At 45.2% G+C, this 27600-nt stretch overlaps 2 protein-coding genes and 1 long non-coding RNA gene across 13 annotated transcripts in view; 1 reads left to right on the top strand and 2 right to left on the bottom strand.

Moving 5' to 3' along the window:
- Nucleotides 1-1143: 1143 nt before the first annotated feature.
- LOC119565349 lies at nucleotides 1144-7377 on the bottom strand. Of its 2 annotated transcripts, XR_006288837.1 has the most exons (4): nucleotides 7227-7377; nucleotides 6610-6667; nucleotides 3327-3456; nucleotides 1144-2331 (listed from the first exon to the last, which is right to left on the bottom strand). It is a non-coding gene; the product is annotated as an uncharacterized LOC119565349 (long non-coding RNA). The 2 variants fall into 2 exon arrangements; XR_006288836.1 differs by lacking the exon at nucleotides 6610-6667.
- On the top strand, nucleotides 7378-11381 carry SEC61G (SEC61 translocon subunit gamma). The gene is made up of 4 exons (XM_007059361.4): nucleotides 7378-7722; nucleotides 8646-8745; nucleotides 9556-9658; nucleotides 11242-11381. The coding sequence occupies exons 2-4, from the start codon at nucleotides 8652-8654 to the stop codon at nucleotides 11249-11251; spliced, it is 207 nt and encodes a 68-aa protein (XP_007059423.2). The 5' UTR covers nucleotides 7378-7722; nucleotides 8646-8651; the 3' UTR covers nucleotides 11252-11381.
- Nucleotides 10763-27600, bottom strand: part of TPK1 (thiamin pyrophosphokinase 1) — a 491137-nt gene continuing 474299 nt past the window's right edge. For all 10 annotated transcript variants that reach the window (XM_027821805.3, XM_027821803.3, XM_043540516.1 and 7 more), the window contains one exon: nucleotides 10763-13037. In XM_027821805.3, coding sequence (XP_027677606.2) covers nucleotides 12907-13037 — 131 coding nt within the window. In that variant the 3' untranslated portion in view covers nucleotides 10763-12906. The remainder of the gene's footprint in view (nucleotides 13038-27600) is intronic.

Raw genomic sequence — 27600 nt, 5'->3', positions numbered from 1 at the left:
GGGGATTAGCTAAACAGAAAGACAAGTGTAGGGAGAGGGGATGCTGAAGAGAAGGGGTTGGAGGGCAGGAGGGCAAGAGGTATAGATTTATTCTCTTGGGTTTTTTTTTTACCATAATACCCATCACCATATAGCTGGGTTCTGCACAAAAGCCTAAAATACCATTAAATTAAAATAAGGCAAGGGTCCAAAGACCTAGCAAGAAACAGACACTGCCAAAAGAAAGCTAAAATAAAAATACTCCAGAAAGAATTTTCTCATCCTAAAAATGTATGAAGAGACATAAAATATAAGACAGGGCTGCCGCTTATAAACAATGAATATCCAGAACCAAATCGACATTAGCATATTACACTATAGGATAATAAATGTTTATCTCTGCTGAGAGTTATTATTTATTACCTATCTACTGCCACAAATTCATCCTTGTAAAACTCATGAAAATTTACAAGTACAGGCACAAAACTTACTTGCCCCATCCCCATCATGATGACAAGTAAAATTAAGAGAATTTGGGGTGGAGTAGTAATATTTTAGTCACAAAAAAGTGGTCATCCAGGGCAGGTAGAATTTTTCAAACCCGCTACAATGTTTGTAGCTGGCTCTTCATAAATACACAAACAGATAAGATCCTTGCCCTGAAAACCTTAAAGCCTAATTCATGGAATAACTGGTCAAGGACAAGAAAGGAAGGGACTGTCACTGGAAATATTCATGAAAGTGGATGGAAGGAGGAGAGAGAGAGCACTTGGTGCACACAAAGAGAATCCAGGCCTTCTAACTCCAAATTTAGTGCTCTGTCCACTGGACCGCATTGCCCCCCCTTACCTTGACCTGACTAGATAGCCTGTGCAAGCTGACAGAGATCTACCAAATTCAAAAGGCAGATTGCTGCATTCCACACGAGGGTCCGGAGACAAGAAAGCAGAAGCTTCAGTTAGGTCCTGATTCAGGAAAGCATCCCTCTTCATGAAGGGCATTCAAGCATGTGCTTAAAGTAATGTACATGCATAAGCCTCATTACTTTAAAGGGGCCTTAAGCAGGTGCTTATGTGCCCTTCCTAAATACAGCTGCTTTCCTGAGTTAGCTCCTCAATAGCTCTTGCCCCAAGTAAGGCATAGTATAGAAATTCAGCCTGGAGACTATACAGGTAATTTGAACAAAGAAAAAGAAATACAGCAGGTCAATAATACATTTAATTTTATAATATGTTTCAGCCATAGTATTCCAGGCTGTGAAACAACAGCAGTATCAGACCTATAAAAGAGTGAATCAGTGAGCTAAGCAGATAAAATCTCACAAGATAAGCCCACATAAAATAAAACTAAATTATTGTGCCAGGCCAAAAATGTCTTCCAAACCAAAATGGTCTTTGTAATACAAACTTGAGACCTCCCACTCTGAGGTGCAGAGAACCCGCAACACTGAATCAATGGGAGTTGAATGCACTTCTAAGAGAAATCTTGAACTGAGCATGTTCCAGGATCCAGGTCTGAATTTATGGCACTTCTCAACACCAAACAGAAGGTATTCTACAAAGCTGAGAGTGCAGAAACAAAGATAATAAGTATTCACAATGCTTAACAGCTTTATGTGCTTTCCATCCATACATCACTATCATAGGTTTTATCATTTCCATTTACAGAAATTAAAGAAGTTAAGTGACTTGCAGCAAATCACTATTCATCTATTCTGCTCTGTAAGAACTCAGGACCTTGATTTTAGAAGGTGACATGGTACAACCCATAATTGCACATAATGATTTCAGGTTAGATGTTCAAGGGTAGAATCAAAGACTTCGAAAACAGACTTATTCATGTCATGAACACGAACTGCAAACACTTCACTGCAGACACCACTTTGTTCCTGTGCTACAAGCATGCCATCCACTCCTACTCTGAAACTAAACAGCTCCTTGAATAGTGTGGCTATATGTCCTTGAAAATCAAGAATGACCCACTTCCCAGGGCTTGACTGATTTTTACAAAAACAGTATTTTATCTAAGTTTACAAATGCCACCCCTCCCTAACTCTGGACAGCTTTCTCAGTGCAAATTTCCAGCATAAAGACTGAAGAAATATGCACCTCAAGGACAATTCCTCCCTCGGAGTTCTCTGTGATCTCCCTCATCCAGATGAGACTTTGAGTCACCCCTCTTCACAAACAGGGAGTCAGAGACTAGACCCCATCTGACTCCGGGCAGTGTTTTGAGGGGCAAGCTTATAGACAACTCAGCCACACCATCACCATATGCATCTAGCTACTCACCTGTCTGCTGGCCTCTGTACTTCTTCCATCTCCCCTGCATCAGTGCAGTAGTGAAACAAGACTGTAGGAAAGCACAGGGGGTTAGGAAGAGAGGGGGAGGGAGCATGTTTTTGTGGCATGAAGGGGAAGGAAGGAAAGGATGAAAAGTAGAAGAGTGAGTACAATTCTCTAAAGCTCAAAAACCAGAAGGCAAAAGGAAAAGGTTCCCATACAGTTGTCTTAAAATCTCATGAATTTTTAGCTAGTCTAATGATTTTGGTAGTCCCAATTACTGAACTTTGAATGTTTGCGATTGGCAATACTGATGAATCTTAGAAGTGTAGGACTGGAAGGGACCTCGACAGGTCATCTAGTTCAGTCCCCTGCACTTATCACAGGACTAAGTAATAACTAGACCATTTCTGACAGGTGTTTGTCTAACTTGTTCTTAAAAACCTCAAAGGATGGAGATTTCACAACCACCCTAGGAAATTATTCCAGTGGTTAACTACCCTGACAGTTAGGACATTTTTCCTAATGCCCAGCCTAACCCTCCCTTGCTGCAATTTAAGCCAATTGCTTCTTGTCCAGTCCTCCGAGGACAAATGCCTTACTACGTGGTATATCTTACTAAAGTCAAGATATACCTGCTTCCCCTGTATCCACAAGGCTTGTTACCCAGTCAAAGAAAGCTATTAGGATTGTAAGCTGTATTTGTTTGATGTACTATTAGAACTGTTTTTATATGTTATTTTGTGATTTTATTGAAATTGCCATCTTGAATTTCGTAAGTTGTAGTTGGAACTCCATATTTGTGTCCTTCTTCCCCAGTTAGTTTGGCGCTCTTTCTGAGGCGTAATTTCCTGATTGGTTGCTGCAGAAGCTTAATCTACCTCGCAACCACAAAGGTGAGAAAGTACTACCTGACCCTAAACTAATCTGTCCAGAGACAGAAGGATATATATAAACCCAGTGAGCCAGTCACTGGTGCTGTCCACCCTGGAGGCAGCCCATGTCAGTTCTATCTGCGCAGTCTTCAAGAGGCAAGATCAACAGATCCAAGGAGTCAGAGTTTACCTGAGTAACAGCATATCTGAGTTCCTCCTGTGAGCTTCCAACATCACAACAGAAGGTCTGGATCCTTCCCGCTGAAGCTGAGACAGACTGAGTTGACACGCTGTCCGTTTTGTGTTTCGGTGTCATTCATCTGAAAGTAACATTAATTGTTATTCACATGCCCGTAGTCTGTTATGGTAATCGGTAGGGTCTGGGCTTCAAGCCTGCCTTGGAATATAAACCACCGAGCTGTTATATATTCAGTTTGATCTGTTTTATATATGTTGCTTCCCCCTCTCCCACTACTGTATCTTACCCTTCAATAAATTACTTACCTGCTTTACACCTTTATCATGATCTATTTTATTTTAAGCAACACCAGATGATAGGATCTTTTACCCCTTCAGCACCTGTCTATGGGGTGGAGGTCCTGCTAAACAACTAAGGGCTTGTCTACACTGGCAATTTACAGTGCTGCAACTTTCTCGCTCAGGGGTGTGAAAAAACATCCCCTTGAGCACAAATTTCAGCAATGTTAACACCAGTGTAGACAGTGCACCAGTGCTGGAAGCCACGCCCCTCGTGGAGGTGGGTTATTTTAGAGCGCTGGGAGAGCAACCACACAAGCCACGTTAAAGCTTTGCCAGTGTAGACTAGCCCTGAATTAGAATAGTTATGAGCCCATCTATCTTGTTACTACACAACATCCTATAACAGGTTGGCCTGACATGATCTTGACAAATCCATGTTGACTGTTACTTCCGGTGGGCCAGCCTGTATTCCACCTTGGTCCCGAGGCCCGTCGGGGACATTAGTTGGCGGCTCCTTCACAGAGCTGTGAGCACAGGCGTGTTTTTGACGCGGTTCACCCCCATCCCGGATACTTCCCCTTTTTGCAACGTGAGGGAAACCCTGGCACACGTATATTTAGAGTGTGCCAGGCTGCAGCCCCTTTTCCAGCTCCTCACGAATATTTTATTATGCTTTTGGCTGCACTTTTCCCCTCACCTTTTTATTTACACACTCCCCATCCATGGCCCCACAAAGTCGCAGGATCTCCTGGTTAACCTCCTCCTAGCCCTAGCTAAAACAGCCATCTATAAAACCAGAGAGAGGAGGTTGGTTAATGAAGCGTCCTGCGACTGTAGGGCCGTTTTCCGATCCTCAGTACATTCACGTATCTGGGCGGAGTTCCTCTGGGCAGCGTCCACCGACTCCCTTGACGCCTTCGAGGAGCGGTGGGCGCTGTCCGAGGTTCTCTGCTCAGTGACCCTGTCCGGTTCCCTCCATCTGACCCTTTGATTGAGGGGAAGCGTGAGAGACCCCAGCCCTAGCCATTGCCGCTATGGATACCATCATCACCGTCACCTAGGAAGGGTCCTATCACACGTGGGTGTACATCCCCCCTCCCCCCCAACTGCCCACCCCGCAGCCGTGCCCATCTTGTCGGGCACTCTCAAGAGAGGAATAATCGGTGACACTGGGCATGGCACTAGCTAACTCGAGGGGGTGGAAGACCACGAGAGTCGAGGAAGCCCCCCCGCTCTAAGCCACCAGGTAACTCAGGAGGGTGGAAGACCATGAGTGTCGAGGAAGCCCCCCCGCTCTGGGCCCAGGCTAGCCTGAACACTTCTCCCTCCTGAAGGCTGCTGTGGTATACCTTGCGTTTGCTTTTGTTTTGTTGCATAGTTTTGTTTTTTCCTTTTTGGTGATTTTTGTAAGTGTTATGCAAATAAAATTCTTTTCTGCTTCAAAAAAAAAAAAAAGACTGTTACTTATCACCTTATAATCTTCTAGGTATTTGCAAATTGACGGATTATTTGTTCCATTATCTTTCCGTGCACTGAAATTAAGCTGACTGATCTGTAATTCCTCAGGTTGCCCTTATTCCCATTTTTTATAGACGGGCACTATATTTGCCCTCTTCCAGTCCTCTGGAATCTCTCCAGTCTTCCATAAGTTTTCGAAGATTATCACTAATGGCTCATATCTTCTCAGACAGCTCCTTGAGTAATCTAGGATGTATTTCATCAGGTGCTGCCAACTTGAAGACATCCAATTTGTCTAAGTAATTTTTAACTTGTTCTTTCCCTATTTTAGCCTCAGATCCTACACATTTTCACTGTCGTTCCATGTTAGATGTCCGATAGCTACTAACCTTCTTGGTGAAAACTGAAACAAAAAAGTTTGTTCCATTTCCACATTTTCTGTTATTATCTTTCCCCCATCATTGAGTAATGGGACTTCCTTGTCCTTGGTCTTCCTCCTGCTTCTAATGTATTTGTAGGATGTTTTCCTGTTCCCCTTTACGTCTCTAGCTAGTTTAATTTCGTTTTGTGCTTTGGTCCTTTTAATTTTGTCCCTACACGTTCATGTTGCTTATATTCCAGGATGTTTGTATTATTTTTCATAATTTGACCTAGTTTCCACTTTTTGTAGGACTCTTTTGAGTTTCAGATCATTGAAGATCTCCTGGTTACGCCAAGGTCATCTCTTCCTATCTCTCCTATACAATGGGATAGTTTCCTCTTGTACCTTTAATAGTTTCCTCTTGTGCCTTGTCTCTTTGAAAAACTGCTCTCTTGAACTGTTTTTCCCCTTAGTCTTGCTTCCCATGGGATCATACCTACCAACTCCCTGAGTTTGCTAAAATCTGCCTTCTTGAAATCCATTATCTTTATTCTGCTGTTTTCCCTCCTACCATTCCTTAGAATCATGAACTCTGTCATTTCATGCTCACTTTCACCCAAGCTGCCTTCCACTTTTAAATGCTCATCCAGTTCCTCCCTATTTGTCAAAATAAGAATAAAACAGCCTCTCCCCTAGTAGCTTTCTCCACCTTCTGAAATAAAAAATCATCTCCAATGCATTCTAAGAACTTGCAGAACATCACCCTTGCTTTTTTACCCCTTGTCTCCTTACCCAGAGACTTTCAGCAAGCGTGTATCCTACTTCCATCTCAACCTCAGTCCAAGTGTATACATCTTTGATGTTCAAGGCATCAGCTCTTCCCTGTTTTCCCTGCCTGTCCTTCCTCAGCAAGCTGTACCCGTCTATATCAATATTCCAGTCGTGTATTATCCCACCAAGTCTCTGTGATGCCAACTATGTCATAGTTGTGTTTATTCACAAGTATTTCGAGTTCTTCCTGTTTATTCCCCATATTTCTTGCTTTAGTATACACACATGTAAGATACTGATTTCATTTCCCCCGTTTCCTCTTGGCTCTCCTTTGTCCCTGCTCTAATGGCCTATGCTCCCCCGAGTCTAACCCTTCTCCCAGGTCACCATGTGTTTGACTTACCTCTGGGCTTTTGGCTCCTAGGTGTCTGAAGTTAGGCTCCTAATACATATTTGGACAGCTGCATAAAAGAGGTCTAATTTTTACCAGTGCTGAGCATCCCCCTCCCCCCCAGACAATCACACTGAAGCCAGTGGAAGCTGGGGTTCCTCAGCACTTTTGAAAATTCTGTCCATTTTTGTGTGGGTGCCTAATACAGATTTTGAAGCCTAAGTTCAGGTAACCAGATGTGAAAATTTGAGCTCTATTAGGGCAGGGGATTTTCCTCTTGCCTAACAAATAAAAAAAATGGTGCCCCTGGGTTTGCGTGTTATTTGAAAACAGCAGAAATCCCTTACACGTCAAAACAAGGAAAATAACAGCCACTGCCCCACTGGCTGCCTATACGACTCCCCTCCACTGTATTGTCTATTGGGAAGAGCCCACCATGGGAAACTCTTGCCCAGAGGCTCACCAGATGGGTAATGCTTGCAAGAAGTGCATTGAGTCCCTGTACAGAGAAGGAAGGAGAGCCCCTCTTTTTGCTCTACGTTTGTACAGCACCTTGCACAGTGCGGGGATCCTCATATCTGAATGGGGCTCACAGTCTCTCCTGCAATACAATTAACACAGTGGCTCACCACAGCGCTGCTGCTATTATGGGACGCTCCATTATGGCAATGTAACCAGTCAGTAAAAACGAGGACGGGGGCTAAGCCCCCCCCCAACAACGACGGGGACCAGCAGGGGGATGGACCGTATTGAAACCTACACAGAGAAGCGAGAGAGACACGCGCGACACCCCCCCGCGCGCACCACACTCCAGCGTTCCACGCCCCCCGTCCCTTCTTCAGCGCCTAACGCTCTCCCTCTGCGCAGCCGCAGATTGCAATGCCCGTCCTCTCCCCACCCCCAAGGGAGTGGGCGTGGCCTGCCACAGCGCCTCAGAGCGCATGCCTTCGGGAGGGGAGGGGGCGGTCTCCGGCTGCCGTGGGCCCGGCGGGGAGCCTGTGACGGCGGCCTGGAGAGGGGGGCGTAAGTTCCGGTGCAAGTTTCTCGTTCCGGTTCCTCGCCCGTGGAGTCTGCAGTTGCTACGTGTCCTTAGCGCGAGCGGTTCGTTCGGTCCCGGAGCCTGAGGTGAGAGCGGGAGCGGCTCCTCCGCCAGGGGGCCGGCGCGGGAGGGGACGGGGCGGGACGGCGCTTCTTGCGCGGGGAGCCAAGGCGGCCGAGCGCCGCCGCTTTCCGTGCGGGGCCCCCGCCAGTCCCCGGGGCAGCGCGCTGGGCGCTCGCCGCCGGCTCCCCCTCGGTAGGTCTGAGGGGGGCGGGAGCGGTGAGTGGGGGGGCCCCGCCGTCTCTGCCCCCCCGCCCACCCCTACGTTGCGGCTGCTCCTGGGGTTGTCACGGGCCGGCGAGCCTCGCAGCGGGCCCGGGGGTCGCTGCGCTCGTGTCTGGGGCCGGCCTGGAGGGCTGGGGCCGGCGCCCTCCGTAAGTGGAGCGGGTGTCAAGGGAAAAGAGATCGGGAGTCTGGCGAAAGCCTCGGTTGTGGGTGGTCCGCAAAATCCCGGCCACAAACGCGCCTAGCCCTGAGCCTGGGCAGCGCCCATGATTCCCTCCTCCCGCCCCGTTCCCTCTGCCAGCTCCCCCTGGACACCCCCCGTGGAGAGCTTGACGAGTCATTCCTCTTCGTCAGGGAGTACCTCGTAGTGAATCACAGCAGGGTCCTGCTTCCTGACTGCGGCTCCTAGCCGGTGTGGTAATACAAATAATAAAAGCTAGTGTGAATACGTCAAATGTTGGGCGATCTAATTCCACAAGAAAAAGGAAAATACCCTGCAACAAAATACGGATTTTTAACAGCTTTGTAGATTTAAAAAAAACCTAGAATCCTGACCTTGTGTGTGATTAAAGTGTTAACAATTTTCACATTCAATGTTTAATGTACATTAAATAAGACCAGCAGAGGGGCAAAGGGAGGATTTGCCTCTTTATGTAAGATGTGAAATGATTTTTCAAAATGATTCTTGCAACAATCTGTGTATTAAAATGTAACACTCTTGCAGGCAATCATGGATCAAGTAATGCAATTTGTTGAGCCCAGCCGCCAATTTGTAAAAGATTCCATCAGGCTTGTTAAAAGATGCACTAAGCCAGACAGAAAAGGTAAAGTATGCAAAAAACTAGGGCCATAATGCTCATTTCGCTTCAGTTTTCTATCTTATGATATTGCCTGAAACACAAAGAACAGGAAATTCATGTGTTTATAGGCATACTGATGTCTGTTTTTCACATTGACTGATTCTCTTAGTTTTGCATTTATGTTGAAAACCAGTTTTGCACAGTTTTGTCTGAAAAATCATGAAATGCACTTAATTCTGCGTATAACCAAACTAATTTGAAAGTTTTTTTTTTTCCCCCTGGTATACATTTTGCTGAAGTCAAACTTGTGATAGCAGTATGGTAGTGAGTTTCTGAAGCACTCTACACAGCTGAAGTGTTCTGAAATGTAAATTTCTTAATTTCAGAATCCTTTTGATGGTTTCTATGGACACTTCACATCCTGATGTTTAGTCTGCTCAAATTAATCTTTTCCATTGTCACTAACTTGATTTCGCTTATTTTCTTTTGGAAATTGAATGCTTAAGTACTTTGTTTACAGTATTGTCAGTGACTTAAAAGTTCAAGTTAGTTTATCTGGCTTTAAGTAATGCATGATTCTATATTTTGTAATCCTATAAGTATTAATCCCTGGAAACCTAGCATTAATAAAACTTGGGTTATTTTTAGAAATGAAATAACTGTCTGTCTCTGAGCATTACCATCTAAAAGACACTTCTAAAGTGCCTTTTATCTTAACATTGGGAGAAACTTTCAAAGGCACAAATCTCCATGGTCATTGTAGTAACCTAATCTGCATTTTAAGTGGTAGGTTTAAATTTACAGGACTAAAACCGATAACTTCTTAAATTGCAGAATTCCAGAAGATTGCCATGGCAACAGCAATAGGTTTTGCGATAATGGGATTTATTGGTTTCTTTGTGAAATTGATCCATATCCCTATCAACAACATCATTGTGTAAGTAAATCTGATAAAAGGGTAATGCTAGTATCCGAACAAGAATAACACAGTGTTCAGAATTGAACTGATAACTAAACTTAGTATTTCAATGAACATAACTTTTGGTATTCATTTATCCAAGTACTTATGTGGCCCCCATTGCTATAGTACATGAGCACTTCGGCAACTTCATATGTATCTTGTAAACATTTAGGAGTTTTCAGTAAATCGATTTTTGCTTTCAGGTATTAGTGCTTCATCTTTTGTTTACTAAATAATATACTGCAAAATTTTAGTACTGTCATTGCACTTGTAGATGAGAGAAGATGGCCGAAGAGGTTTAGAAGCTAAATGTTGAACATTTAAATACTCCGGGGGAATTCTGCACCACTGTGCAATGCAGAATTTGTGCAGAATTACATGTTTCCCAGGCAGAATTGGGCTGCAGAGCTGCTGGCCACCACTAGGGGTCACTGGACTCAGCAGAGCACAGCTTACAGTAGTAAGTGGTGTGCCAGGCTGCTCAGCTTGATCCTCATTCTTCTGGGGACAGGAGAGGGCCTGGGAGACCCAGCTCTGGCAAAGGGTGAGGAAGAGCAGGGTTGCACCACATCATGTCCCATGGTGGGACAGTAAAGAAATTGGGGGTGCGTGCAGCTGGGCTCTGGGAGGAGGGGTGTATATGTTCCTGAGTGGGGTGTGGATGTCTGGGCTTGGAGGGAGGGGAGTGCAGGTGTCTGGGATCTGGGGACCCCACACAGCCCCCTCCAATACCTCCCAACAGGAACTGGGTCGTCAGAGGGTTTCTTTAACTCCTGGAGGAATCTTTTTTTGTTGTGTGTATTGTTGACAGGTATTTTGAAATAAATTACCAAAATAATTGAAACTTTGAAAATAGAAGCTTTATTTGTCAAAACACAATATAAATATGCAGACTTTTTAAAAATGAGTGCATGTTTAGATAATACAGTAGATAGTTGGTTTGGATTTTGCATTCTTTTAACTTTTCACGAAATTTTTAGAAATTTCACCAAGTGACCTGAACACTTGCAGAGAATGTAGTATAAATGAGCCATATAGTCTTGAGGTTGTATTGGAAGAAGGCACCCAACAAAGCTAATAAATAGTATTAAAAATACCTTTATTAAAAGTAAAGCAGTGTTTCCAATTCTACATAATCATAACTTTTGTACAATATACCACAATTTGTGTATTAAGCTTTTGCATATGAACATTGAACCTTAAATCAATCTGGTAAGTAGCACTACAAAAATCACTGATACTGAAGGTTTCAAACACTTCAGTTAAGGCTTTGTAATTGGTTAAAATAGCAATTGTTTTGCCAAAAGTTCTCAACCATTTCCCTAGTAGGGACGCATATTACAGCAAAAGTTTTGGGACTCCTCTGACATCTGTTTACTACCCCTTTTGGAGCAAGAGTGGTATGATCTTCAGATTAAGAAAACTGTCTCAGAGAAGGAGCTGTGTAATGTCTGTGCTGTTTTTAAGGCATAGTGGGGACTTTGTTCCAGTTAGAATGAGATGATGTAACTTAAGATAGCAGTCTTACTTGACACTGATCAAATTCTCTTGTTCTACAGTGGTGGCTGAACACTCATCAAGATCTGTTACCTGAAGTTTGAAGTGATGGACAATGGGGGTGGGGGGCTTTTTTGTTTACTAATATTCCATAAGTCTGTATCTTGTTTGTTTACTGCTATAAAACAAGCTTGATATCTGAGTTGGTCTCATTTTGTTTTACTGACTCTTTGAACTTTCTAGGCTCAGTAAATAACTTATCACTGTGTGCTGCTAGTTGTACAAGATGAGGTAAGGTGACTGAACTGCCTTTCTTGGTTTACTGCTTTCAGCAGTAGAATAATTTTTTACATATTACTTTTGGCCCAGCATTAGGTGGTACTAAAAATCAACTCTAAATCTATTCAGATTAAAAATACTAACCTACTTCCATTTTCCTATATTGTGTCTTGTAATCTGAGGGGTGGAGAACCCCTACAAAGGGAATGTGCCTGTGTAAAATGCTGTTAGAAGCACGAAACAAGCTGAAAAGATTTTGCTCTAGTCTTTAAGTTGACGTGATCTTTGGTTTTACTTACAAAAAGTAGTTTAGTTTTTCAGATCTTGTTCTAAACACTCTCTTTAAGAGGCAACAACTGAAATACATATATTATAGACGTACTTACAGATCAGCTGAGGGCCCTTATCCTTCCTTACCAAACAGTTTTGGATTCCACTACTGTCTTTACAGTGCTTTTCAAGATGGTGCAACTTGACACCAACATTAGCACTAAATTTGATATATACCATTGTGTTTAGCATCTATTCAATGATGTATGCGTTCTGTGCCACCTTAAATTAACAAACCCTTTAAAAGAAAATATACCCGTTTGTAAAATTTGAAGAGACTGCTGTGATAACCAAATTAAAATGCAACTTTATCCAGTTGTTTAAAGAACCTGCATGAACTTCTGCCTACAAAGCTCATACAGTTGTGACAAGTCTGAACGTTTTAATCTATAAAAGCTTGCGCACTAATAGTTTACGAGCACTTGATTAGTTGAATGCTGCTTAACTTCTGTTAATTAGAAGTTTGTAAATAGTACCTAATGCTGGAAAGTAGAAGTAAAATGGCAGCACAGACAGCAGCATTAAAAGAAATACTCAGCCTGCTATTCTGAGCTTCACTGCAGCAGTATTTATTGCTGTTTTCCTTTAAAATTTGCAATTAACTCAAGTGAAGTAGACTTAAAATCTATGTTACTAAACAGCAGGGCAGAAGATCAGCCTGTTCTAGTCACATTAAACAGCAAAAGGATTACTTACAATACTGCTGTACTTATTTTGTATAAGTCAAAAATATACATAATACATCAATTAAAATTTGACTCGAGAAGAGATTCTTTAACCACAGTAATATTTAACAGTAATATTAAAACCTAATATGGACATACCCCTGCAAGGAGTAAGAGTAGGTCAGTCTATGCCCATTAGTCCCTTTCAGTGCTGCTGGTTTAGGAAGTGCATGTGTCCTATGCACAGAACTAGAATGAGTTATTCAGTCAGTTTTGTCACTACTATCTTCCTAAAGATTTTTCATTTGACTTATTAAACTCCACTATCTTTCCCTTCCCTCTGCTCTTCCAAAAAAAAAAAGAATTTTATTTTTATTCCTGCCACAATAATTGTTTCTGTTAATGAGTGAAATTTTCCAACATGTTTAAAGTCTTCAGTCAGCAGTTGTAATCTTAAGCATTTTGCTTATTTTTGATACCCATTGTCCACAGCAACGGTTTATCTGTTTCTATGGTCACAACTCCAGATTCATCGTAGGAATTTGAAGTGCTGATAAGCGTTCCAAACTTTAGCACATGGTTAGCTGTAAATAATAAAAAATAATTTAAATAAACACCAGGAAAAATCTCTTTACAAAGGCATTTAAGGAACAAACTGCCAAATAAGCAAATGAAGTGACATGTATTTCTTCTCCGATTAAGGAGGTTTCGATTTCCTGTTGATTGCAATGAGGACAATATATTCTAAGAATATATATCCTTTTGTCCCCTAAATTTTTATATCCAAACCATTCTTGAACCAATATGTGCCATCTCAAAGGTAATTCTGTATAAATTAAAAATAAATCCATCATCTCTACTACAGAATAACAAAGTAAAATGCAACCACTCTTAAAGGACAGGCCAGCAACTGACAGTAGCGTGTGTGTGTTTGAAATTTGTTTTTATGCATAAACTAATTGAAAATAAGAATAGGTGAGAGAGGATTCTTCATTTTCCTCTGCAGCTTAAGTTAAGAATTCAGCTGAAATTCAATCATCAATCCACATTTTAAAAAAGGTGTTTTTGAAAGGCAGTTGAAGGAAACAACTTACATGAAGCAAGTACTTTTTTCGCCCAGAGTGATTCATAAACAAAATATAGGCATCATCTCCTTTTGGAATAAAGAAAACCCAGGGGTAGAAGAAAGCAGCTGTTTAACAATGCACAGGAATAGTTTAGGAAGGGAACTGAATGTAGTAGCCAAGTGAAATTCCTGCAAGGGGAATTTTAGGTAGGCAGAATTGTAATTACTCAAGTTGGAATCTGGCCAAGATAGCAGGGTTGATTCCTTTACACTTGCATGAAGTACCATGGGATCTTTAAAGGTCAATATGATTAAAAGAAGAGAAAACTGTCATACTCCGTTACTACCTCCTTTCCACCAATTTAAAGGTTGGGGTGTACTTGTACCTTTGCCACATATTATCTCCCATGCAAGATGATGTACACCACATATTCACACTAGATATCAACATCTCTAGTCATTAAAGCTTGTTCATATTAGAATGATTATTTTTAGCTTTTAATGTAACTACAGTAGGAGCTGAGATACATCAGCAAGGCTCCACATACGAAAATTTGGGAACCACTATTCTAAGCAATTTCTCTTATAGCTGAGGTGCTCAGGAAGTGAGCTTGTTCCATGCACAGCCTGATAAAGGGGCAAAGGCTATTATTCACTTTTGTTTTGGGTCACCTTCTACCACCAAACTGGCAGCAGTTTTCCAGGGAGAGAAGCAGCTTCTTACATTATATAAATGTGGATTTGCATCTGCCAGGATCAACCCGTGATCTGCTAGCTGACTTTTACCTCTCTCTGCAACCTCACCTGCAGCAGCAAGCTGTCTGGAGGGGTGTGTCTTCCAGGGAAGAGGCAGCACAAGGGCAGGGACAGGGGGTAAGAGGCAGTGTGAGGAAGGGGTGGTGTGGAGGAGGGGGGCGAGCCACTGGACGGTGACTAGGTGCTGGACAGCCCCAATTCTGACCTGACACCCAGCTCCAGCTGCTGGCTGCCAGCCCTGAGCATGCTGCACACCCCCCCCCCCCCCCGACTGCCCAAGCTGGATGCTGTGGGACAGGCACTGTCATGAGACACGGTGCTAGAGCCCAGCCGCTGCTGCTAAACATGTACCTGCCAGGTATCGGGCCTGCCGCCCCAGGGGACAGGATGGGGCCCAGGCTTGGAGCCCCTGCTGCACGTGTGGGCCTACCCTCCCTGCGGGGACCCAGCCTCAGAGGCTGGGGATGGGCTCCTGTTTCCTACTTCTCCCCTGGCTCATTTTCATCCTTCTGCTCCCCAAGCCGTCAGCCAGGCAGCCTGGCTCCTTGGCACTTCATGCTCTCTCCATCCCCTGCCAGGCACTGACTGTTTCCCTTTTTTCCTTTCTCCCCCTTCCCCTCTCACTCTCCCTTCTTGCTGCTCCCAGCCCGGAGAGATGACTTTTTAATCCCTATTTAAAGCACTCCAGGTTCTGTCAGAAATTGGATTTCCTTTTCCTGGACGTGTTTCCTGGCTTCATAGCCCCAGTGGTGGGGGGAAGTGGCTGCTGCTGCCGCAAATGGGGACCGGGGACCCGGCTGCACTTTATAAGCCACCCAGCAGGTGCTGGGAAGAGGCAAAGCTCCTCCAAAGTGGTTTGGGACTTGGTCAGGCACGGCTCAGCTTGGCTCGGCCCTGTGTGAATGAGTCTCTGTCTCCACTCCAGATCCATAGAGCCCTGTGCTGTTGTATCTGCATCCGCTCCACTATCCACAAAAATGCTCCGTGGATTTGCAGGGCTCTCTATATAAAGATTATTATATCCATCCATGTGTGTATTTTAAGATCAGTAAGACCTGTACCAATTTCTGCTTAGCAAGAGCATGAACTCCAAGATTATCTGCAATTTTTGCTAAGCAGTGTCACAAGGCTAAGGCCTTTGCAAGCCACATTCGAGGAAAATATTTATGAAAGGTGCTTATTTTATCCATCAGTTACATTATTACTAGCTGATGGGTAAAATAAGCATATAGTTCACAAAATGGTAGCACGATCTACATGGCAGGGTACAGGGAGACCTTCAGAAACAGAGCTCAGGAGCGTGTAGAGACCAGCAAGACCCTGTCTGTGGTCTCCACCTTGTTAACTTATGCAGCAAAAATGCATCAGTTCTGCTGGATCTGAAGCTGGACCACTCTGGATTTGCAATAAAGTGGCCCAATGTAAATGAAAAAGTCTTTGCTTTCTGGGAGCACAAAGCGTGCAAAGTTACATTTTTCAACTAAGTAGTGGGCTGCTTTACCTGCAGCCCAAAGAAAGTAAAATTCCCATTGCAGACATGAATGTGGGTTGGGCAGTTCATGTGTATTGACTGGCTCCTTGCCTCCCACAACTCACTGTGCTGGACTATCTCCCTCATCTTAAATCACAAACTAGAGGAGTTGCCATAAATATAGGGCAAAGCAATCCCTCTGCGTGGCCTCAAGAAGTAGGATAGACAAGAACTAGGCCTAACTTTTTAATATACTTACTTTCAAGTAATCTTTCCTCAGGTCAAACCTTCAATTACTACTCCAATGGGCCCTACCCTCACTTTAGTTGCTGACTTGGGACTGTCAAGGAGAGGCTTCTCTCCTCTGTCAGCATTCATTATGGTAGAGTCCAATTCACACAGTCCCTTCAAAATTCTTCCTTAAGTTGCTAAAGGTCTGGGAAACCTTTCGGATCACAGAGGCATCTGCTTTTTACTCCCCCATCCTGATTACATTCCCCCACAGCATGACTGCCATACGAGAATACAGAAATTCAACAGGAAACAGCTACAGACACCCCCTGACTTACAGAATCGTTCCGTTCCGGAAAGCCTTGCATAACTCAAATTTTGCTTAAGTTGGAAACATATACCCATACGTTACACAACAATTCCCGCAACTCGAAAATCCTATTTCTGGTTCATGGAACTTTTTCCGTAAGTGCGAAGTTGTGTACGTCGGGTCTTGTGTAAACCGGGAAGCGTCTGTACTGTGTTAGGTCAAGACCATACCCTGCCCCAAAACTGGTTACTTACCTTTCCTGTTGGTCTTCGAGATGTGTTGCTCATGTCCATTCCATTCTAGGTATGCACATGCCAGTGTGCGCGGTTGTCGGAGATTTTTGCCTTAGCGGTATCCATAGGGTTGGCAGTGGGGCCCCCTTGAGTGCCGTGCTCATGTGCCGGTATATCAGGCACCACCGACCGTACACCCTCGGTTCCTTCTTGCTGGCAACTCCGACAGAGGGGCAGGAGGGCAAGTAATGAAATAGATATAAGCAACACATCTTGAAGAACAGTTATGAAAGCTAGGTAACCATTTTTTCTCTTCGAGTGCTTGCTCATGTCGATTCCATGCTAGGTGACTCACAAGCAGTGCCAATGGAGGTGGGCTCAAAGTTCACGGTTTTGCAGCACTGCCCTGCCGAAGCCAGCATCATCCCAAGCCTGCTGGGTCAGTGCATAATGGGATGTCAACGTGTGGACAGACGACCAGATAGCAGCTCTCTTGGATCGGCACCTAGGCTAAGAAAGCCGCTGATGACGCTTGCGCTCCAGTTGAGTGCGCTTTGACTATCGCCGGTGGGGAGACACTCGCTGGCTCGTAGCAGTATCGGATGCAGGCTGTGATCCAGGATTAAATCCTTTGAGCAACCTTTCATCCTGGGCAACCTTTCATCCTGTCTGCCACCACAATAAACAGCTGCGTTGATTTATGGAACGGCCGTATCCTATCGATATAGAAGGCCAGTGCCCTCTGGATGTCCAGAGCGTGTAACCTGCGCTCCTCTTCAGATTTATGGGGTTTCAGAAAGAAAAAGTCCTGGCCAGTATGAAACTGGGAAACTACCTGAGGCAGGAATGCTGGGTGCAGCTGCAACTGGATCTTATCTTTGTAGAACACCATATAGGGTGGTTCTGATGTAAGTGCTCTGACCTCAGACACTCTGCGGGAGGACGTAACCACCACCAGGAACACAACCTTCCAGGAGAGAAGGAGAAGAGAGCAGGAAGCCAGAGGTTCGAAGGGAGGCCCCATAAGCCTCAACAGCATGAAATTCAAATCCCAGGGGAGAGACAGGATTCCGGACATGACGGTAAAGATGCTCCGACCTTTCAAGAACCAGGCCGTCACGTCGTGCGCGAAGACCGATCTTCCTTAGAACAGGAGGGAGGGATGTGTGGAAAGCCGAAATAGCAACCAGGTGGACCCAGATAGACGACAGGAACAAGGCCTGAAGTTTGAGGATAATTCAGAATCACCTGCAGCGAGGCCTGCTCGGCCCGGTTGCACTGATCTGTAGCCCAGCATGTGAATCTTTTCCACTTCGCCCAGTAAGTCGCTCTAGTGGAGGGCTTTCTGCTACCCAGCAAGACCTGTTGCACATGGTTCAAGCATTCACGCTCTTCCGCATTCAGCCATGAAGCAGCCATGTTGTCAAGTGCAACGCCTCCAGGTTTGGGTGCAGGAGACTGCCGTGGTTCTGGGACAGCAGGTCCGTGTTAGGATATAGATATTCAGGCCTGTCTGTAAAGGCCTGTACTCTAAGAATTTAGCTGTATTCTTATCACTTGGCTAGTTATAGAGGTATAAAAGAAAGAATCAAAATCACTGTCTGCTGGTGTAAGGGCCTTCTCTCACTGTGACAGTCTGAGGCCCTGTTCTTAGGCTAAGGCCTTTGGCTAAGCAGCAGAGGCAGCCATAAGCTGGGAAGCCAACGGTCACATCCTCACATTCCAAACTAGTCACATTGAAATAAGGTGCTATGGGGCTGTTAGGAATACAATCCTGTCCTGATAATGCCTATCACCTCCAGAGAAAGGGAAGTGCCTAGAAAATGTAAAAGGAAACTTAGTTTGATATCATCCTGTCTGGCAAGAACTCACTTATCAATAGCTGGGATGTGAAATCCTCTCTTCTGTATTGTTTTGTCATTATAGTTCCCACTTTGCTATTGTTTGTCTGTATAATCGCTGTCTGGTTCTGTGATTGTTTCTGTCTGCTGTATAATTAATTTTGCTGGGTGTAAACTAATTAAGGTGGTGGGATATAATTGGTTACATAATCATGTTACAATATGTTAGGATTTGTTAGTTAAATTTCAGGAAAATGATTGGTTAAGGCATAGCTAAGCAGAACTCAAGTTTTACTATATAGTCTGCAGTCAATCAGGAAGTGAGTGGGTGGGTGAGTGGGTGTGGGGGGAGATGGGAACAGGGAATGGGGGTGGGGAAATTGGAATCATGTTTTGCTAAAGGGGGAAATGGGAACAGGGAATGGGGGTGGGGAAATTGGAATCATGTTTGGCTAAGGGCAGGAATGGGAACAGGGACACAGGTGTAAGGCGCTGTGGTGTCAGAGCTGGGAAGGAGGATACTAAGGAAGGAAACTGGAATCATGCTTGCTGGAAGCTCACCCCAATAAACATCGAATTGTTTGCACCTTTGGACTTCGGGTATTGTTGCTCTCTGTTCATGCGAGAAGGACCAGGGAAGTAAGTGGGTGAAGGAATAAGCCCCCTAACAGTCCGGACAGAGAGGGCTAGTCCAGAGGCGCGGCTACCAAAATGTCCAGCAGCATGCCAAACCAATGCTGGCGAGGCCATTCGGGGGCTATCAGGATTACCCTCACCCTGTTCCATTTGATCTTTATGAGGACTCTGTGGATCAATGGTACCGGCGGGAAGGCGTACATCAGGGCTCCCGACCATGGAAGCAGGAAAGCATCTGACAGGGAACCCCTGTCCATCCGCCAGAGTGAACAGAAGACATGGCATTTCCTGATCTGGCAGGATGCGAACAAGTCCACCTTTGGGAGTTCCTCACTTTCGGAAGATCATACTGGCTGCCTCTGGATGGAGCGACCACTTGTGGCAAGATGAGAAGGTCCTGCTGAGGTGATCTGCTAGTACAGGGGTGGGCAAACTTTTTAGCTGGAGGGCCACATTGGGGTTCCAAGACTGTATGGAGGGCGGGGTGGGGAAAGCTGTGCCTCCCCAAACAGCCTGGCCCCTGCACCCTCCCACTTCCCACCCTCTGACTGCCCCCCCTCAGAATCCCCAACCCATCCAACCCCCTGCTCCTTGTCCCCGACTGCCCCCTCCTAGGACCCCTGACCCTTAACCGCCCCCCCCGGGACCCCAACCCTATCCAACCCCCCGCTCACGGTCCCTTGTCCCCGCCCCCTAGCCACACCCCTGCCCCCTGACAGGCCCCCTGGGACTCCCACGCCTATCCAACCCCCCCGCTCCCCATCCCCTGACCGCCCCCACCCCCAGAACCTCCGCCCCATCCAATTGCCCTCTGCTCCCTGTCCCCTGACTGCCCCCCTGGGACTCTCTGTCCCATATCCAACCCCCCTGCTCCCCATCCTGTTACCATGCTGCTCTGAGCGGCATGTCTGGCAGCCGCGTCGTGCAGCTGGAGCCAGCCCCGCCACTGCACTGCCCAGCGGGACCTCGCAGCCCCACTGCCCAGAGTGCTGGCGACATGGCGAGCTGAGGCTGCTGCGGAGCGGGGACAGAGGGGAGGGGCTGGGTGCTAGCCTCCCAGGCCAGGAGCTCAAGGGCTGGGCAAGACGATCCCACAGGGTCGTCGTTTGCCCACCTCTGTGCTAGCACATTCTTGGTCCTGGGCAGCCGTGTGGCCTAGCAATTGCAGGCAGGTGTGAGCCATGATAAGTGGGTGGTTCTTCACATGGGAGATCAGGTCCGACATGGGAACTGGGGACGCAATGTGGAGCGCTCCCACGAGGCAGGCGATCGGGACTTGTACTGAGAGGATGACCGGCAGGCGGGTGAACGGCATCGGTAGTATGGAGACTGGCGTCTTCCTCTAGGCAATCCATGTCGAGTCAGCGGAGACCGCGAACGTGGCGCCAGTGACTGAGGGTGAGCCCCAGAAGGTCTGGGCTGTGACTCTGGCGATCTGCGGTGCGGAGGTGGAGAGCACTGCTTCGTCTTGGGGGATTGGCGTCACTCCACTGCTGACTGAGTGGTCTTAGGGGCTGGTTTGCCCTTGTGGGGAGCCTTTGCCAGTTCCTGAGGCAGGTACTGCAGGCGAAGGCCTGTGCTCAGTGCTGGAGGAGCCTGTGAATGCATCAGTGCTGTCAAGGTTTTAGGTCCCATGCCGCTCCTGGAAGTCGGTGGTGGACCCTTCATGGGGCTAAGGGTCCCGACTGGGGAGGTACAAGCGTGCAGCTTCAGAGTGGCTGGGTGGCCCAAAGCAGGTCTGTTGTCCGATGACCCATGGCCCTTTTTGCCTTGTGCTGGGGAGCCATGCTTTTTGGTCTTCTCTTTGAGCCCCAGTGACGGGGGTGCACTGCACACCAAGGCCAATGTACTTGTCGAGTCCTGGCAGGGTGAACTCCATGAGGAGCGCCCGTAGCCGAATATCCCACTCCTTTTGCATGCGGGGCTGTAAGTTTTTACAAATTCAGCACTTATCTCTAATGTGTGGTTCCCCCAAGCACTTGAGGCATAGGCCTGTGGCAGTCTGTGCAAGGTTTATACCCTGGAGCCTGGGGCATGCCCTGCCTGGGGTGAAGTCCCCTCTGGAACCCTAACTGCTAACTACTAATTACACTTAACACTAACTACTATAAACAAATTATTGACAAGGCCTTAAGGCTCGAAGTCAGTAGACAAAAAACCGCTAGCCCTTGCAATGCAAGGAAAGGCACTCTGACTAACTCCCATGGGCGGTAAGAAGGAACTGAGAGGGTGTAGGGTCAGCAGCGCCTGATACACCGGCACATGAGCGTGGCACTCAAAGGGGCGCCACTGCCAACCCTATGGATACTGCTAAGGCAAAAATCTCTGACGACTGCACATGTGGGCGCATACACACCTAGAATGGAATTGACGTGAGCAAGCACTCGAAGAAGAACACAGGCTGTATCAGACACAAAACAACTCCTGACAGAATTCTGCACACAATACTTTAAAATTCTGCAAATGTTGTCAATGAATAAATGTGGAGGCTCCAGCATGACAGTAGTGGGAAGCACAGGCCACTGGCTGCATGGAGGTGGGAGATCACCTTGCAGCTCCCCCCTGGGACATGGACTTGGCGGTGAGACTCCACCTGACCCTGACACAGAGCAAGGGCCAGGCCCGCCCCAGAAACACCCTGGGGCCCTGCCCCTGGCACACCAGGTGTGGGCAGGCAGGCTCAGCCCAGCAGGATCCAAGTGTGGAGGGACTTAGTGTGGGGGATCCAGGTGTGGACTGAGAGGATTTTATGTGGGGCAATCTGGGTGTGCGTGTGTGTGTGTGTGGGTTTGGGATGCACAGGGGCTCACTGAGGGGATTCCGGGGGCAGGGGCAATGGGACTCTGCAGGGGGATCCAGGTGAAGGTGGTTGGCGCTCAGTGGGGGGTCTGAGTATGGGGGAATGGCATGAGTTGCAGGGGTCTGGGTGTCAGGGGCTCAGCAGTGGGGTCTGAGTGCTAGGGAAGTGGGGCTTGGTGGGGTGGGGGTCTGGGTGCAACTGGTTGAGGCTCAGTGGGTGAGCGTCTGAGTGCTCATTAGGGTGATCCAGGTACAGGGGGGTGGGGCTCGTCAGGTTGGGGGTTTGAGGCATGGGGCTCAGCGGGGGGTAGTCTGGCTGTGGAGGTAGGGGGTTGGCGCTCAGCTGAGGGGTCTGAGTGCGAGGGGGTTGGAGCTCGGCTGGGGGATCTGGGTGCAAGGGGACTCTGGATGCAGTGGGTGAAGGTTGGCACAGTGGGGGGTTGAGTGTGGTAGGCTTGGTGAAGAGGTGCAGGGGGACGAGGCTCGGCAGGGGGTTACGGTATGAGAGGTCCAGATGCACAGGAGTTGGGTGGACAGGGGTGCAGCTCCCTGTGTAGTGACCCCTCCCTCTATGGCTGAGGAGCGATGAGGCGTGGAGCTTCCTGCAGCCGGGGAGGTTTCTGGGTGTGGGTCTGACCAGCCCCAGCTACTCCTTACAGGGGAATAGGAAGTCCTGTCCTCCCCCAGCCCAGCCAGGACTAGCAGCTGAGCCTGGCAAAGGGTAGGAGCAACCGATCGTGGCTTCACCTTCCCCGCCCCCCCATGATGTACGTCTCCGCCAGCTGCTCCAGGCACCCAAAACGACATGCCTGCACTGCTGGGGAGGGGCGCGTGACCGCTCTTACGGCTTCCCTTTGCTTCCCTGTCAGACGCCATTTTTTCTGCGGGGAAGCAAAGAAATCTGCAGTGGACATGAATTCTGTGTACACGCAGTGGTGCAGATTTACCCCAGGACTAATAAGACGCATGCTACAATTGTTCTTAGATAAAGGTCAGAAGAATGGAAGGAGTTAATGTCGGCTGACTACATAATGGCTGGCTAGTGTTAGAGCACTGGACAGACACGTAGGCAAGACTTGGGTTTTATATCCAGCTCTGCCACTGGCCTGTTGGATGAATTTGGGCAAGCAATTCACGTCTCTGTGCCTCAGTTCCTCCATCTGTAAAATGGGGATAATCATACTGACCTTTGTAAACTGCTTTGAGACCCACTGATGAAAAGCTCTGTGTAACAGCTAGGTATTTTCATTAGACTGGAGACAATGGGAGTACTACTCCTTCATAAGAGAGAGCAGCCTCTGCAGCTGTCTAGTCATAGAGGCCTATGGAGAATGCTTTCCTCTGGAGAAGGCCTTAAAATAGTTTGCATGCTTTGTTTTGCAAGCTTTGCAGTTCACCTTATTTCTTTAAAACCAATTCTGCATATCAGAACTTTCATACTAAAAATTGATGATTAAGTTAAACAATTATAACATACAGTCAGCTTGTAGAAGCTGTTTATGATCTGAAATGTCATAAAATTTCTTTACACTGCCTCACAGACATTTGATTTTATCATCTTTGAGTATAGTACACAGATTGTACATTGCAGCTTTAGGGAAAAACACAACCCCCCCCTAAACAACTTATCTATTGTACAGCCTGGGACATTTCCTCTATAAATCTGATGGTTTACTAGTAATATTTTTTGCACCTTGCTTAAGATTATGAAAATGATTTCTATTGTTTCATCTCCAAGTATGAAAATCTCCAAAATTCAGTAACAAAGCAAGCATTAAGAACCTGTCATCTTAATAAAACAAAATCGGAAGCAGTACATCTGCATGAATAAAATGTTAAAAATGAAGTGAGTTAAAAGAGGGACAAGTCTCTCTAATATCCCTGGGACCAGCAGAGCGACAACAACACTACAAACATAAGTTAAAAGAAAGATTGTCAGTAATAACTCCCTTTCTATCCAATAGGGGGAGCCTTTTATCTTTATCTACATGGGATTTTCTTCTTTGCAAGGATGGAAACAGAGGTGAACAGGCAAAAAGATATAAACAACAATTTATTGATTCACACAGTTCAAATGGAAAAGTTCAAATGATTTGCTTTCACACCCAGCCAACATTTCAACTCGTGTAATTAAGAAAGCACATTTTTAAGCCAGCAAATGAGCAGTAATGTGTGGCAAAATAGAGTTGAGCTGGCAAAGGTAATAGAACTAATGCAGCTTCTAGGTTTAACTGTTAGTCTTGCAGGGAAAATTTATTACATCCTAATGTTTGTGTCACAACATCATGATTCTAGGTTATAATATTCTCAAAGTATCAGAAAATAGAAACAGTAAAGCTCTATTTGTTAATATCTGATCCCTTCACTCCCTGGCCAATGCAAGATTATTCACCATAGTACATATTGTTATGTTGTAGCCAATCTAGCTTGAGAAGTCCCAAGCAATTGCTCATCTACTCTTTGCAGGAAGCTTTTTCTGCTATTCACTCTAATTAAATTTTCCTTTTTTTAGTGTTATCCCATTACTCCTATTTACACCTCCATATAGACAGAACATAAGTTATATTTTTGGGGGGATTTTGAGATTTCAAAATCTGTTTTCATTCAGTTTCAGAACAGAAAAATTGCTTTTTTGATTTTTCACTTTATTTTATAATTATAACACAGAATGAGAAAATTTATAATGAAAGTCATTTCAAAAGGAAAAATCAAAAGTTTAGTTCCAATAATCCTGAAACATCTTGTTTTGATCTTGGAAGTTTCTTTCCTCCCTTTCCCCCCTCTGAATTGGAATTTTGGTGAAAATGAAACGATTTTGCAAAAAGTTTCAATTCAGATGGAACTGAATTTTCTGATGGAAAACCGTTCTGCTGAATTTCTTCTGACAAGTTCTACCTCTATGTGCTATATTATTTTTTCATATCCCTCCATCTGTAAAGCCAAGCTGCTCTAATATCATGAGTCTAATTGTCCAGGCTTCCAAGGGAAAGAAAATATAACATATTTTCAAACTGTAAAAATTACCTAAAAGGAACTCTGCCATCTATAATGCTGTCCTTTTAATGTATGACATCACAAGAATTTCCGGGGCTAAAAGCAAATGCCTTTGGAAAAGTGGGGATCTCTTTCTAAATTTATAACCTTTTCACTGAATATAAAATTCCCATTTCTAGCCTTGATGAATCACAGCCCGTCTCTGGTGCACAAAGGAATACTGCCTTGTCATTTGGGGGCGGAAGTCAATATTTGCGTGGGGACGGGGGCGGAAATATTTCTCTGGTGGTTTTTATTTGATATGACAGCTGTTTGAAGCTACCCAGAGATTTGGAATGCTGGCAATAATGTAGAAAGAGATGGATTAGTGGGGCTGATGATAGCTGAGACTTTTGAAGGGGCATGATACATGTAATTTATTACATGGAGATCACTACTACATCTGTACATATTCTTTGGTACATTTTAACCTATAATGACTAAATTATATACAAAGCCTCACATAATCTGTGGTAAACTCAGTGTTGGCAACTCATGATTTCATTGCAGGTCTTGTGATATTTGGTGTTCTTCTTAAAGCCCCAGTCCCTGGGGACATGTGGTTAGGTGATAATCTCAGCCTTTACTTAAACCAAAAAAACCCCCAACAATCAAACAAACAAACAAACAAGTTGCTAGCCCTCGTTGTTGCCCAGAAAAGCTTGAAAATGTGACCCAAGGCCACTGTAAAGTTTCAGAAACTGGAGGACAAATAAAAAGAACTGAACATTTATTTTAAAAATCCTTATGATTTTTAATCTAATCTCATGATGTATTGCGGTTTGACTCATGATTTATGACTGCTTCGAACTGGCAATGCTGTAAGCCAGACCTAAATTCTGCTGCCAAACCACCTGTTTTCTGTGGTTCCACAGTACTGCGGACTGGACATTCATCTGCAACATCAGAACAATTAAAACAACTGAGTTGGGTTTTTTTGTTATTATTAAATTATAACCCTCAACCACCATACAGCCTCACTGTGCTAAGCACCATAAAAACAAAGAGTAAATGGCAGTCCCTGATCCAAAGAACTGGATCTCAAATATTGTATAAATTTTAATAATTGTATGTATTCATATTTTAATATTAGTAAAAATATCTAACCCTTTAAGGTTACCTTCATGGTTTCTATGTGTCATAAGTAGTATTGTTTAAAGATGAAGTTCATTCCAGTGGAGAGGGGCTTGCATAGGCCTATGCACCTCTTACAACTCACTTAAATCCCCGGAATCTCATGAGTGGGAAATGAAGGATGCATAGCCCTCTGAACAAGGAAGCATTTCACTGTAATACACCACTGGATATGGTATGTAGTGAAGCTGGTCAACATCGGAGCACCCCCTTCAGACTAGAGGTAGCTCAGCAGTGCTCCGCCCCCGTTGTTTCCTTCGCAGGGTTCCTTAAACTCAAAAGTCCAAAGGAAATAAAAACAGTCCCCAATGGGGGTCCAATTTATTCTGTCTTCAAGCACACGCTGGCCTTTCAGGCCTGAACACCAGCTCAATGTCTCTTTCCCCTTAGCTGGCGGGTTTCTTGCTCTCTTTCTCAGAGCTTGGCACAGCTCAAAGCCTCTGTAATCTTGCTTTGCTGCTACTGCTGCCACCCACGCCGCCATACCTTCACCGCTTTCTATTTCTAGAACCACCCACACCCCCTACTGCTTTTTATAGGGGATCAGCTACTTTCCCAAGGTGTGCCTCCTTTAGTACTCAGGGTTGGCTAGCCCCAGGCCCTCCAGCCATTAAAGTGGAGCCATTCTATTACATGGCACAAGGGAATCCTGAAATTAATCTTAAAGGGTTAATTGAACACGGTATTCTCCAAACTAGTTAATTGCATAAATAAATAGCCTTAGGTAAGAAATGACATTTTGAGGTGGTGGTGGCAGTGAAGTTTCTGAAGATAATAATAATTATTGCCATAAGTTATTTGAACTACCATAGCACCTAGGACCTCCAGTTACAAACCAGGATCAATCTATGCTAAGTACTGTATAAATAGAGAACAGAGATTACAATGATAGACCTCGCCCAACATTAGCAGTTATCGATGCAAATCGTTATTGTCCAAATGGGGAAAGGGGCCGGTTTAGTGGGGAAATTAAACTTTGGGTGTGGGAGGACAAAGAGCCAAATTCACCCCCAACTCTCTCTCCAGTCATTTAATGAATCAGGACCACAACGTTTAAGCCCTGATCCTGTGGCTACCACCAAAGAATTGGGGCCTTACTTTGACCCAGATGTGTCGGAGAGCCCAATCGCCTTGTGACCAGAAAGGTTTTATGGTGAAGTGTCTGCCTCCCTTTTTCCTTCCTCCACTTTCCAGTTCTCTGTCTCAGTTACTTCCAGCAATATGTAAGGTCACACCTTGCCAGTTTCCATTATTGAAAATAGGCACCAGGGTATAAGCACAATGTCTCTGGTGGCACAGATATGTGGAATATCAGAAATAACTAATAATTAATTACAAGCCTTATTAAAATGCATGCAATCCTCTCTCTTTCCCCCCAGGCAAATGTTGCATTAAAAGTGATAGAAAATTAAGATCAATAAGCTGAAACATACGTTAAAGTGAAATATTGAATTACAAATTTGCTATCCTATTACAATTTATCTGGAGAGGATTTCCCTGAAGTCCTGTGTAAAGAGCAAAAAATCTGCATTTAAATGGGGATATGTTAGTAATGCATGAGCTTGTGCTTTGCAGGTCAGCATGTGCCTGCAGAAGAGCAAGCATTCACTTTACTATTTATTTTTTAAAAATTATAA

Source organism: Chelonia mydas, chromosome 2 (assembly GCF_015237465.2).
Source record: "Chelonia mydas isolate rCheMyd1 chromosome 2, rCheMyd1.pri.v2, whole genome shotgun sequence".
Lineage (NCBI taxonomy): Eukaryota > Metazoa > Chordata > Testudines > Cheloniidae > Chelonia > Chelonia mydas.
The sequence above is the reverse complement of the archived record's forward strand: the minus strand, read 5'-3'. Positions and strand labels throughout refer to the sequence as shown.

Bases quoted from the DNA above. Each gene is read 5' to 3' on its own strand.
- SEC61G (XM_007059361.4), top strand. From the start codon at position 8,652: ATGGATCAAGTAATGCAATTTGTTGAGCCCAGCCGCCAATTTGTAAAA. The intron at 8,746-9,555 runs GTAAAGTATGCA...CTTAAATTGCAG, and splicing joins CACTAAGCCAGACAGAAAAG to AATTCCAGAAGATTGCCATG.